At 55.5% G+C, this 12,695-nt stretch overlaps 1 protein-coding gene across 1 annotated transcript in view; it reads right to left on the reverse strand.

The window, feature by feature from the left end:
* LOC144729503 (plexin-A1-like) overlaps nucleotides 1–7,910 on the reverse strand; it is a 156,120-nt gene extending 148,210 nt beyond the window's left edge. Inside the window, exons 1-4 of the mRNA XM_078609839.1 lie at nucleotides 7,768–7,910; nucleotides 4,404–4,800; nucleotides 3,761–4,145; nucleotides 431–711 (exon numbers count right to left, since the gene is read on the reverse strand). Of these exons, the coding sequence (XP_078465965.1) occupies nucleotides 431–711; nucleotides 3,761–4,145; nucleotides 4,404–4,800; nucleotides 7,768–7,910 (1,206 nt within the window). The remainder of the gene's footprint in view (nucleotides 1–430; nucleotides 712–3,760; nucleotides 4,146–4,403; nucleotides 4,801–7,767) is intronic.
* Between the last annotated feature and the right edge of the window lie 4,785 nt (nucleotides 7,911–12,695).

A 12,695-nucleotide genomic window follows, 5' to 3' on the forward strand; every position in this document is an offset into this window, starting at 1 on the left:
GGTGCGAAAGAAGTTCAACATATATACGTACAGCGGTAACACCGCTCAAACTATAATCTATTTAAAATATAGACTTTTTATTTTACCAGATAATGCCCACTGAGTTGTATAGTTCTATTTCAGAAGCGACCTGGTCATAAATGATGGTCGAATGAAGTGGCTTATCACGTGGAAATGTATTGCAGCCAAATACTCTAAACGTGTGTTTCTAAATGTGGAGGGAAAAACCGCAGGACCCGGAGAAAAATCTACGCGACCACGGGGAGAAAAACACTCCAAATATACAGCAGCAGGCGTCAGGGTCCGGATCGAACCCACGACCTCCTGCATACCAGTCGAGGCAGTTAATATCTCGCCACCTTGGCCAACAAAACACCACCACGGCAACCACCACCACCACCACCAGCGCGTGCCACGCGGCAAGACTTACCGCGTACCAGCAAGGTATGTCCTTCTTGATGTGCCAGCCCAGCTCGAGGCGACCCTGCCCCAGGTAGCAGTCCCGGATGCGCTCGCGGATCCTGCGGTTGACGTCGCGTAGCGGGAAGGCGCAGAGCGCCGTGTCGCCCGGCGGACTCGAACGGTCTCGCCGGTCACGCGAGAACACGGCGAGCGTCACGTCCTCGGTCACGTCGAGGCCCAGCGACGCCGCAAGGCCGGCCCCCTGCGGCGCAGTGAAGGCCGCCTCCAGCAAGGTGTACTCCACACCGTCTGTGCAGGGGGGGGGGGCGGGGTGGTATGCAGGAGAGGGGAATCGTGGAAGGGCAGCACGTGGTTGAGTGAAGGTGGCAGCGGCGGTAAGTAGGAAGCAGCAGCAGCAGCGGTAGTGGCAGCGAGAAGTCGTGGCATGAGTAGTTGCAGCAGTAGTAGCACGATCAGTAGCAGGGTCAGTAGTTGCAGTATTAGGAGCAGTAGCAGCAGTGGCAGCAAGAAGTCGTGGCAGCAGGAGTAGTAGCAGTAGTAGCAGGGTCAGTAGTAGCAGTTGTAGGAACAGTAACAGTAGTAGCAGCAAGAATTCTAGGCAGCAAGAGTAACAGCAGTAGTAGCAGCAGCAGCAATGGTAGCAGGAGCAGCAATAGTGGCAGGAAGAAGTCGTGGCAGAAGCAGTAGCACCAGTAGTAGGAGCAGTAATGACAGCAGCAATAGTAGCAGCAGTAGCAGGAGCCGTGGCAACAGTAGCTTAACACGTAGCAGCAAGTGATAGCAGCAGCAATAGTAGCAGCAGTAGTCGTAAGAGCAGCAGCAGCAGTGACAGCAGCAGTGACAGCAGGAGTATCTGCAGTAGTAGCACCAGTAGTAGCAGCAGCCATCGTATCACACATCGCACAGATGCTCAGCTCAGGAAGAAAAAAAACATCCCAGGGGGTCCCGAGATGTCAGGAAGTCCAGTCCGCGTCTGCTTCTAATTTAAATAACAAGTGGCCGTTGCTTTAAAAAAAAAACGAATGTCTGTCTCCGACAAGAGATTGCATGGCCTTGTTACTACAGGATTTGCCGTTCCGTTAAATCGTGAAATCTTAATTGCAAGGCACAGTGAAAGCCTCGGAGAACTGATGAGATCGGCACATTCCGAGCGAGACTCCTGCATTTAGTATTTTTGAACAACAGATAAAGGCGCAGCCCTGCAATTGCTCGCTCTCGTCAATGTGCTTCCACTACAGAGGTCGGGGTGGGCAGAGGTTGGAGTGGGCAGAGGCCTCGGGTGGGTGGAGGGGTGGATTCAAGAAAGTGGAGCCATTTCTTTAACTGCGCATTGGTATGCCGATACTAAATTATATATCTGACATGGGAGCATGTTATCGGGTAGAGCTGCCAGTCAGCTTGAGAACCAAAAGCAAGAATAAGAAAAAAAACGAATTCCCATCAAACTCAGGCAACAGTGCAAAATCGTTATCTTGTGCCATCGAGTTCCATCTCTCTTCCAAGGTCCCGCGCCCAAAGCTCCCCTTCCCTTCTCGCTCCACCGACCACGGCACACCGCCACCGCGTCCTAAGGAGCTTCGTCTAACAACCTGCCCACCGCCCCACGAAGCGACACCGTCCAGGCCGAGCAGGCGTTTTTCTCTGCAGCTGCACCGGCAGCAGCGCGTCTGGAACCCTCTAGCCCAGTGCACGCACACGCAGCAGTAGCAGCAGTAGCGGCAGCAGCGGCAGCAGCAGCAGTAGCAACAGCGGTAGCAGCAGTAGCAATAGCAGCAGCAGCGGTAGCAGCAGCAGCAGCAGTAGCAATAGCAGCAGCAGCGGTAGCAGTAGCAGCAGCAGTAGCAATAGCAGCAGCAGTAGCAGCAGCAGTAGCAATAACAGCTGCCACCGAGAAAATTCATCTTCAAGTAGTAGCTCCATGCTGTCACCCGCCAAGGCTCTCGCCCGTTCAGGCCCTCATCTCTCCAGGCTGGGGAGGGGGACTTCAAAATTTGGCTCCGTGCGTCCGAGTCGTCAATCGAACATTGCGTCCGATTCGCGAAATATGCACGCATGCAGTGTAAATCGCGCTTCAAACGATGGCGCATATCGTAGACCACTGTGGTCTGCGCTCCTTCGACGGAGGAGGAGAAGGAGGAATAGCAAGAAGACGTGAACTCTCTCTGCTGAAGCCCTATCGTCGTGGCCAATAGCAGCAGTGGCAGCATGGGCCTCGACATCGGCATTCACCTCCCGGCAAGTAGACTTAACTCGAACTAAACTATTTTGTTTTATTTTACCAGCTATATATATAGTTATTTTCAGAAGTGACCCGGCCAACAAATTATAACTCAGCGAAGTGGCTTATCACGTGGAAATTTATAGCAGCCAAAGATTTTTAAAAAACGCACGTTGAAGACATATCCACGCGACCACGGGGAGAGAACACGGAAACTACAAATATTTAACAGGCGTCAGGGTCGGCATCGAACGCACGACTTCCTGTATACCAGGCGAGGTGGTTAACATCTCATAGCCACCGTGATGATGATGAGAGAGAGACACGCAAACTCCAAATACACAGCAGGCGTCAGGGTCAGGATCTAACTCACGACCTCCTGCATACCAGGCCGAGGGAGAAAACCATCTCGCCACCGCGGCGCTCCTTCTCGCCATGTATCACTGCCTTCGTTCGCAACGGGCAGGGGATGGGAATTGTGAACGCAGCGGGAGGTCGTGGGCTCGACCCCGACCCTGACGCCTGTATATGTGAAGTTTGCGTGTCTTTCTTCCCAAGATCGCGTGGATTTTTCTCCGGGTCCTCCGGTTTTCCCCTCCACATTTATAATCAACATCACAGCGTTTGAAGTATTTGGCTGCTATACATTTCCACGTGATAAGGCACTTTGCTGAGCTATCATTTGAGGGCAGGTCGCTTCTGAAAAAGACCTATATAGGTCAGTGGGCCTTACCTGGTAACATAAAACAACGTTTTTTTACGCAGAGTTACCCATCCACATGCGATCCCAAAGACGCCTTCTTTGGCGTCCGACGGCTCGACTTCGTCTGCGAGTGGTCTCCCAGCGAGCGGGAGCCCAGCTCGACGGAGACGGCGGTGTCACTCTTTTGGACGCGTCGCCCCCCCCCCCGTCTTTGATGCGCAAACTCCAGCAAAAAACCCGGGCACTTCAGTCGGCGTTCGACGTTCGAAGCAGACCGCGACCCTCAAACGATCGACACTGCAGCATGGCAGCAAGATCAGTTTACGCGAACGCTGTCGTCGAGACGTTACACGTTTGTTCCGCGGACTCTCGCGTGGCGGACGAAATGAATGAATGAACGAACGAGGGAACGTTACCCTTGACGCAGGCGATGGGCAGCTCCACGTAGGAGTAGAAGTGAGTGTCGCCCTCGCACAGACGCACGATCTTGGAGGCGAAGTGCGACCTCCGCTCGGCGTCGCTCGACAGCTTCCTCGTGTCGGGCTGCACCGTGAGGAAGTAGACGAAGCCGCCGCTCTGGAAGCCGTAGACGTAGTAGATATCGAAGCCCGGGAACGACGACAGCGTGTCCGACGGGATCTTGAGCTGCGACGACACGAACTCGTCGTGGTAGACGTAGCCGAACATGTCCGCGTCCTCCGCGTCCCTCTTCAGCGTGCGGCTCGACAGCGTCGGGAAGTAGTCCACCTTGCCGCCCACGGGGGTGCCCACGAACAGCACGCTCTCGCCGCTCGACTCGTCCTGCCGTGGCCGCCGCTCCGACCCCTCCTCCTGCTGCTGCTGCTGCTGGGCGACCGTCGTCGATCCGACGTTTGACTCGTCCGACGGAAACGGCGGCCGCGGCGTCGCGCGCGTCGAATCGTCCTCCGATGCCGCCGCCGCTGCCGCAGCCGCCGCGCGATCATCCGGCACCGCACCACCACCATCCTCGCCCACCGTCCGCACCCCTCCTCCGCCTCCTCCTCCAGCACCGCCGCCGCCACCGCCGCGCCGCGGCACGACGAAGCCGAACATCGTGGCGCTGTCGTTGACGCTCGAGAGGTAGTGCTCGGAGCGGTGCATGGGCTCGCCGAGCTTGAAGAGGTCGTCGGGCTTGAGCAGCTGGCACACGCCCTGGTAGACGCTGCCGCACGCCAGCAGCCGGTCGCCCGCGTAGTCGAGGAGCAGTAGCTTGTTGACGTTGTCGGTGGGCGCCGGCTCGCGTCTGCACGCCTCCACCATCGGCGGCGGGTAGCAGTCGCGGTTGTCGCGCGCGGGGCCCGTCTCGTGCGCGCGGCCCAGCCGTAGGTCGCCCGCCAGGCGGTACACGCGGTTCACGCCGCCCACGTACACGGCGCCCGTGCGCTCGTGCACCGCGAGGTGGTTGAGAGGCCACGCGGGGTTTTCCGACGGGAATCTGTCGGGCGCGAGGCGAGAGAGTCAGCGTGGCGAGTGTGCGGATCGCTCATGGGCCCTACCTCCCCGAGGTCGACTCAGCTTCAAATGAATGGCTGGTGCGGTGTATGTATGTGTGTGTAAACATCGCCACTGGGGGAGAGAAAGGCGGCCGGGCGTCAGTGTTTGCCACCCACCCCCTCGTTGTGCCGTGCCGGCCTTCATAGGTTCTCGCAAACAGCACTTGCCCCAACGGTCTGTTGAGGCTATACGGGGGATCTTTGTCTTTGGTTTGCGTGATTTGATCTTGGGGAGCCCCAGGACGAGTTCAGATAATCGTCACTGGTGTTGGTGGCTGTGAGTGGGGGTCGAAATCGGGTCACAGCGCGCTCAGCGCGACTGAACTGTTGCCGCTGGGGGCTGCTGCTAAAATGAGTATCTCCACTGCAGAGTGTAAACATCATCGCCACTGGGGTGACAAAGGCGTTCGGGCGTGGTGTTGGCCACACCACCCCACTCAGCCACCTTGTCGCCGTTCATAGCTGCTCGCTAAACAGAACTTGCCCCCAACAGCCTGTGTAGGCTCCACGGGGAATCTTTGTCTTTGGGTGGACGCAACAACCAGGAACTCGGATCCTGGATCTCTGCTCCGCTGTGACCTCTGAGGCCCGCGGCCACTCTCCACTCACATTACGCGCTTGGAGGCGCGCGCGAGCGAGAATTGTTTGCAATGCATGTTAATCGCATGCAGAAGTTATGCAAATGTCACCTACCGGTTAACGTACCACGCGAGACAGAACGAGATGGGGCACGAACGGGTGCAACGACACGATAGCCAAGACGAAGTGGTCATCGTATAGAACGGTGAACGTTACTCAGGATCACGGAGTAGATTGTCGCACGATCACTTTTTTCCAAAATTACCCCCCCCCCCTTAATTCGATCTGGGTTAAAATGCCGCGGTGGGGGTTGGAGCGGTGGCGCAGCGGTTAGCGCGCTGCGCTTTGAACCCGGTGACCGAGTCTTGTCGCCGCCCACGGCGACAAAGTGTTGTCAATGAGCCGCCCGTGAACGACGCAGCGCAAGCCCTGACTCCACCGACGCGCGCTGGACCCACGTGGCGAAGTATGGCCAGACAAAGCCCCGTGACCAACGCTGCGCGGTTGGATGGGGGCCTTCGTCCATTTCAGCGGATGAAACCGACGGTTGTACATTTCTCCGTCATTGTTTGAATCGTCATCCATGTCAGCAGCCATGGTCCATCTACTGCCGGACCGAGGCCTCCTCCTCCCACCCCCCCCCCCCCCCATCATGACCGCGTGCCACAGCGACGCTTGAAAACAAACAAAACAAATTTCGTTCGTTGATTCGACACCGCAAAACCGCGGGTCACGATCACATCGTTGAATCGGCCGACCGAGAGGAGTGGCAAGATCGCCCCGCGTCTCCGGCACACAATCACGCGCTCGAACCTTTACACATTCCAGGGGTGGGGGGGGGGGGGTACGTAGACGACTCGTCACTGATCGAACGCGACGCCGCTGTGTTCGCGACGCACGTCTGCGCGGTGTCGGCTGTGTCGGCGACGTTTCAAAGCCCGGCGTTACCCGCGAGCTTCCGCGCGCACTTAACAGCGAGCAAAGCTGACGGTCTCCGCAACGCGAGCGAGCGAGCGAGATTGGCAGATTTGTAAAAAAAAAAAAGCTTTTGGGAAGTTGTGGAGTTTCGATTTAAAGCTTTCGTGACTGCAGGGATTCATCTTCTTGGTTCTTTCGGTAAAGTCACGTAGAAGGGAAGTAATAAAATAATAAAAATAAAACATAATAAAATAATTCGCACGACGTTTCGGCCACAACGCAAGCAGCCGTCCTCAGCGTCGTGAGACTTATTTTATTATGTTTTATTATCTGCCTCACCTGAGGACGGCTGCTTGCGTTGTGGCCGAAACGTCGTGAGAATTATTTTATTACGTTTTATTTTTATAATTTTATTACTTCCCTTCTACGTGACTTTACCGAAAGAACCAAGAAGATGAAGTTGCGTAGTTTTAACAGCGGTTGCTCCGACGTCAAGGGTCCGTCGCTCTCGTCGCTCTCCCCTCGCTCCCTTCTCGAAGCGTCGCAGTGTCTCTCGCCAATCTCGCCGCACGGAGAGGCCGTGACAAAAATTCCATTCTCGGTTTAGCGTTCGTCCGTAATGACGCGGTTCTTTTTTTTCCCTCTTCGAGTTGACACACGTGCAGTTATTTCTGCACCGGTGGAGCTGTGATGTGTGTGGGCGATTTGAGAGATTCGCTTTGAAACACGCGATAACAAAAAAAGCCGATGATTGATGATGATGATGATTGTGGTGGTGGTGGTGGGAGTGGTAGTGTAGCGCTTAGTGCACTGCACTGCGAACTCGGCCACCCGAGTTCGATTTCCCGCTCATGGTCAACACGAGAAGCGATTATTTGAACAGGTCCTGGGCCTCCCCTAGGTCAACTCAGACTGAAATGAGTGCCTGGTGCAGTGTGTAAACAACGCCACTGGGGAGACAAAGGCGGCCGGGCGTAGTGCTGGCCACCCACCCCCACGTGTGCTGTGCCGCCCTCATAGGCGCACGCTAACCGCACTTGCCCCAACAGCCTGTGAAGGCTACACGGAGGGGGGGGGGATCTTTGATGGTGGTGGCACGAACGCACCGTGCACGGGCGTCCACGCAATGCGGCGTTGCAATTTCGTTGGGTGGGTGGGTGGGAGGCTGGGTGGCTGATTAGGTAGGTGGGTGGCTAGTTGGGTGGGTGGGTGGGTGACTGGGTGGCTGGGTTGGTGGTTGGTTGGGTGGGTGAGTGGGTGGCTAGTTAGGTGGGTGGGAGGCTGGGTGGGTGGCTGGTTGGGTGGGTGGGTGACTGGGTAGCTGGTTGGATGGGTGAGTGGTTGGCTGGGTGGCTGGGTGGCTGGCTGGGTGGCTGGGTGGGTGGCTGGGTGGCTGGGTGGGGATCTCTCACCTGTGGATGTGTCGCTCGGCGTGTACGCTCACGAGACAAGCGAGCACGGCGAGGGCCGCTCCGGTCAGGCGACCTCCGCTCACTGCCGCCTTCGTTGTCCATCGGTGACGCTGCTGCTGCTGCTGTCGCGTTCTCCACCGCATCCTTTTATTATAAGAATATAAGAATAGTAGTTGTATTATAAATAAATACAAGGAATCGAATAAAGCTGCTGCGAACGAGAAAACGTGGTGTCGAGGATGCAAAAAAAAAAAAAACCCGAGCTCAGCTGATTAGGATTCAAGGAAGCACGGAGCGGCGGGGAAGAGAGCGCCGAACAATCCATCAGTGACACACGCACACACGCACACACGTTTAGACACACACACACGTGAACACACACACGCACACACGTTTAGACACACGCACACGTGAACACACACACGTGAACACACACACGCACACACGTGTAGACACACGCACACACGTGTAGACACACACACGTGAACACACACACGTGAATACACACACGCTGGGCATGCGGGCTACATGACCCAGCCAACGCAGCCTTGCCTGCCGGAGGAGCTCACCGATGGGACTTTGCCCAGATCTTTCAAGGATTTGTGAGCTCCTCACACAATCCAGCCTAGTTAAACCCAGGATGGATCGTAGGCAGGCCAGCCTAAATGTTTCCAACCTGCGAAGATGCTCCATTAGGGGGGTCCACGTTTCGCAAGCGTAGAGAAGGGATGGAATGACTGTGGCCGAGAAGACCTGAAGCGTCGTGCGGAGCGACAGACCAGGTAGCTTCCACACAGCGTTACGCAACCGATGAAAAGATATTGCCGCTCGACTGATTCGGAGTGAGACCTCTGCTGTTAAACTGGAGCCGGTCATAAGCACACTGCCTCTCTCCACTACTGCCCCATCACCGATTGGGAGTTGTGGGGGTGGAGTGTCCGATGGGACAAAATACCCAGGCAGGTGCTTAGTTTTGGTGGGGCTGATGGTAAGGCCCCACCTCTTAGTGGCACGCTCCAGTCTCAGCAGCAGCGTCTCCAACTCCTCCTCTGAATGAGCAGCTATTACCAAATCATCAGCATACATAACGTGGTTGACCAATAGGGAGCCATCCCTTGATCGCACCCGGGCATCGATCAGCCTCCCATTATATCTGTACCAAATGGAAATTCCCCCGGTACAGCAATTGAAGGCTTCACGAACTACGCGGTAAAAATAGATGTTAAATAATGTGGGAGGTGGAGGACATCTCTGCCGCACCCCAAGGTGTACAGGTAAAGGCTCCGACTCCCGGCCACGTAGTTTTACCCGGGCCCGCTCACCATCATGAAGGTCCTTAATGATCGTGAGCAGAGGGTCAGGGACTCCAAAAGCACGAAGAACAACCCAGAGCCCAGGCTTACTGATGGTATCATAGGTCTTGACCAGGTCAATAAAGCAGAGATGTAGGTCTTGTTGGAATTCCCTACATCTCTGCTGTAGCAGACGGACAGAAAATATGGCATCTGTGCAGGACCGTCCTCAGCGTGCCTAGCAAGGCGATGTTGAATAATCCTTGCCAGGACCTTTCCCGGCACACTGAGGAGTGAGATGCCCCTGTAGTTGTTACAGTCTGTGCGGTCCCCCTTCTTAAAGAGGGGGACCACCAGGGCATCCTTCCAATCTTGCGGAACCTGTCCAGTGGTCCAGACTGTTGTTATGATGTCATGTAGGGCAGTCTGTGCACAAACGCCACCCTCCCTGAGCATTTCGGTTGAGAGATAATCTCTGCCCGGTGCCTTTCCTAGTCTCAGACTCCGGATCGCCTTCAGTATTTCCTCAACAGATGGCACCTCAGCCAGCCACTCACAGGGGGTGACCTCTTCCAATATTTGAGGCACCGCAGCCTCAGCAAGGTTATCCCCACTTTGTGTCATGATGTTTTCCTGGCTGGGGGATTTCCCCTCCCCCAGGACCTCACAGAAATGCTCATCAAATCTGCAAACCTATTCCTGGGGGTCGGAGATTGGATCACCGTTTTTTACCCTAATGATGGTAATAGGTGTGGCGCTGCAGGTTACTTTTTTTATGGAATTAAACAGTGATTTGTGATCGCGGGCCACTGAGGCAGACTCTATCTCATCAGCAACCCGCGACCACCACCCATTCTTGCAGCGCCTTACGGCTCTCCGAACCTCCGAGCGAAGGCTGCGGTAAGCCTCCTCATTCTCTGACGTGAGATGCTGTAGCCGATGAGAGTGGGCCTGTCGCTTTTTCTAAACTAACCTGAACACCTCCTCTGTCAGCCAGGGTTTCTGGGGAGGTCTGGACCGCGTACCCAAAGCAGCCATTGCCGCTGCATGAGTCACAGTCCTAAACCTCGCCCATTTACCCTCGACATCAGGAGGAGTGGGGGACGATGCCAACCCCAGCTGCAAGCGATGATGAAATTCTCGCTTGCAACTTTCATCAGCTAACTGAGACCAGGCCACTTTAGGTAGGAATGGGGTCCTGGGTGTACACCCACCACTGGAGTGGAAGAATGGCAGGCGCATCTTACTGATGACTAGTCGATGGTCAGAGGGCAGATCAGCTCCACGGTAGGTCCTGGTGTCAAGAACATGGGCTCGCATCCGCTGGTCCGTCACTATGTAGTCCAGCAGATGTTCTTGCTTGGACCCGGCATGCGTCCATGATGTTGCGTGTTGGTAATTACAAGCCCATGGGCTGCACAAAAATCTAGCAGCCTCCTACTGTTGTTATTGAGCTGATCTGGCCCATGCCTTCCAATCACTCCAGACTAGGTGCCAGCATCATGACCAACTCGGGCATTGAAGTCACCCAACAAGATGACTTTGTCCCGAGTGGCAACTTTAGCCAGCACCTGTGACAGGAGGTCATAGAAGGCATCTGACTCATCGGCTTTGCCTGCATCCCTCCACGGATGTTCGTCTTCGGTGGGGGCATAAGTAACCACGACCACCACTCCTCGCCTCCGGTTGATGGGAAGGCGAGCCCAAAGTATCCTGGGGCGTACAGCTTCCCACACCTCACCGCCACGCTCCCACGCCCCCTTCATTCTTTTGTTCAAAAGAAGAGCCACACCCTGTTGTTTGGCAGTCTCCTGCCCCGAGTAGAGGATTGTCCACCCCTCGTGGTGGCAGGAGCCAGAACCGGTCCACCGGACCTCCTGAATGCCACAGAGATCCAGGCGGTACCGGTCCAGCTCCCGACAAAGGAGTGGCAGCCTCTCCTCCGCAGTGAGCTTTCGAACATTCCACGTGGCCATCCGTAATGGCTTTTCGTTGTTTCTGGAGGAGCCCCGAGGGTGAAGATTCAATCTCCTGGCTCCGCCAATTGGGGTTTGGCCAGGAGACGTCATAGACGCCTGTCCCCCCGGGGCCTATGGCACAAGCTTATTTGTTACAGGTTTATGTTTAATTCGTAGTTTCGTGGTAATTAATTGAAGGTGGAGGGGTTACCAGCCCCTCGCACCCGTCCAGAGCCCCCGTTTAGCCACTGTGGTGGTCACAGATGCCATGAGGGGAGAGGCCAATGAGGCATTGCCCCCCCCACAGCACTGTCCACGACAGTGTTGCCCGTCCGGCATCGCGAGGAGGTAGGGGGTTGTTTTGCCACACACACACACGTATACACACACACACGTATACACACACACACGTGAGCTCACACACACGCGTGCACACGCACACAAGTGTACACACACACACGCGTGCACACAAATACAGGCACGCATGTGTACTGTATGTATACACACAAGACAAACATCCCCCGTGCCGTGTAGCCTTAACAGACTGCTGGGGCAAGTGCTGTTAGCGAGCACCTATGAAGGCCGGCACGGCACACGAGGCATTGCGTGGCCAGCACCACGCACGGCCGCCTTTGTCTCCCTAGTGGCGATGTTTCCACACCACCATCAGCACCAGGGACTCATGTGAGAACATGTCGAACTCGTGGAAAGCCCAGGACCGTTTAAGATAATCGTCACCGGTGGCAGTGACCGTGAATCTAATTCGGGTCACCGGGTTCGTAGCGCAGGGTGCTAACCGATGTGTCCATGTTTGAACTTATTTCGCACCGCACGTAGCCAAACAAACTAACCACTACAATACACGGTGTGTGTGCAGAAACGGACATGCACATCTTACCCTATGTGTGCACACACACGCGCGCGCTTGCCACACACGTATGAATCGTATTCACCCTAAAAGTGCCTTATTCTGGCTGGGTGAGCCTCGGGCACTGACCAATATGAATCCTGCAAATCCTAAAAAGGAACCGTAAAATCATGATCCAGTTGAGAATAGAGATCAATGGAGAACCATTGGGCAGAGGTGTGTGTGTGTATACGTGCATTTGTATACGGGGAGCGGTGGTGCAGATGTTAGTGCACTACGCTACGAACACCACCAGCCGAGTTCAATTCCCGCTCACGACCAACACCAGTTGCGATTATCTGAACCAGTCCTGGGTCTCCCCTGGGTCGACTCAGCCTCGAATGAATAGCTTGTGCGATGTGTGAACATCGCCACTGGGGAGAGCAAGGCGGTCGGGCGTGGTGTTGGCCACCCATCACCTCGTGTGCCCTGCAGGCCTTCACAGATGCTCGCTAACAGCACTTGCCCCTACAGATTATTAAAGGCTACACGAGTAATCTTTGTTTTGTGTGTGGAGGGAGGGCTGTGATTCTGCGCTACAAAACCGGTCATCTGAGTTCAATTCCTGGCCACGGCTAACAATTAGCGTCGAGTGCTCTCTGAAGCTAAGGCCAGCAGGCTGGAGTGTGTGTCATATGGTGAGTGTGGTGTGTGTGTGTGTGTTATGGTGAGTGTGGGTGTGTGTGTTATGGTGAGTGTGGTGTGTGTGTTATGGTGAGTGTGGTGAGTGTGTTATGGTGAGTGTGGTGTGTGTGTTATGATGGTGAGTGT

The sequence above is a fragment of the Lampetra planeri genome, chromosome 32 (assembly GCF_965212315.1).
Source record: "Lampetra planeri chromosome 32, kcLamPlan1.2.h2, whole genome shotgun sequence".
Classification (NCBI taxonomy): domain Eukaryota; kingdom Metazoa; phylum Chordata; class Hyperoartia; order Petromyzontiformes; family Petromyzontidae; genus Lampetra; species Lampetra planeri.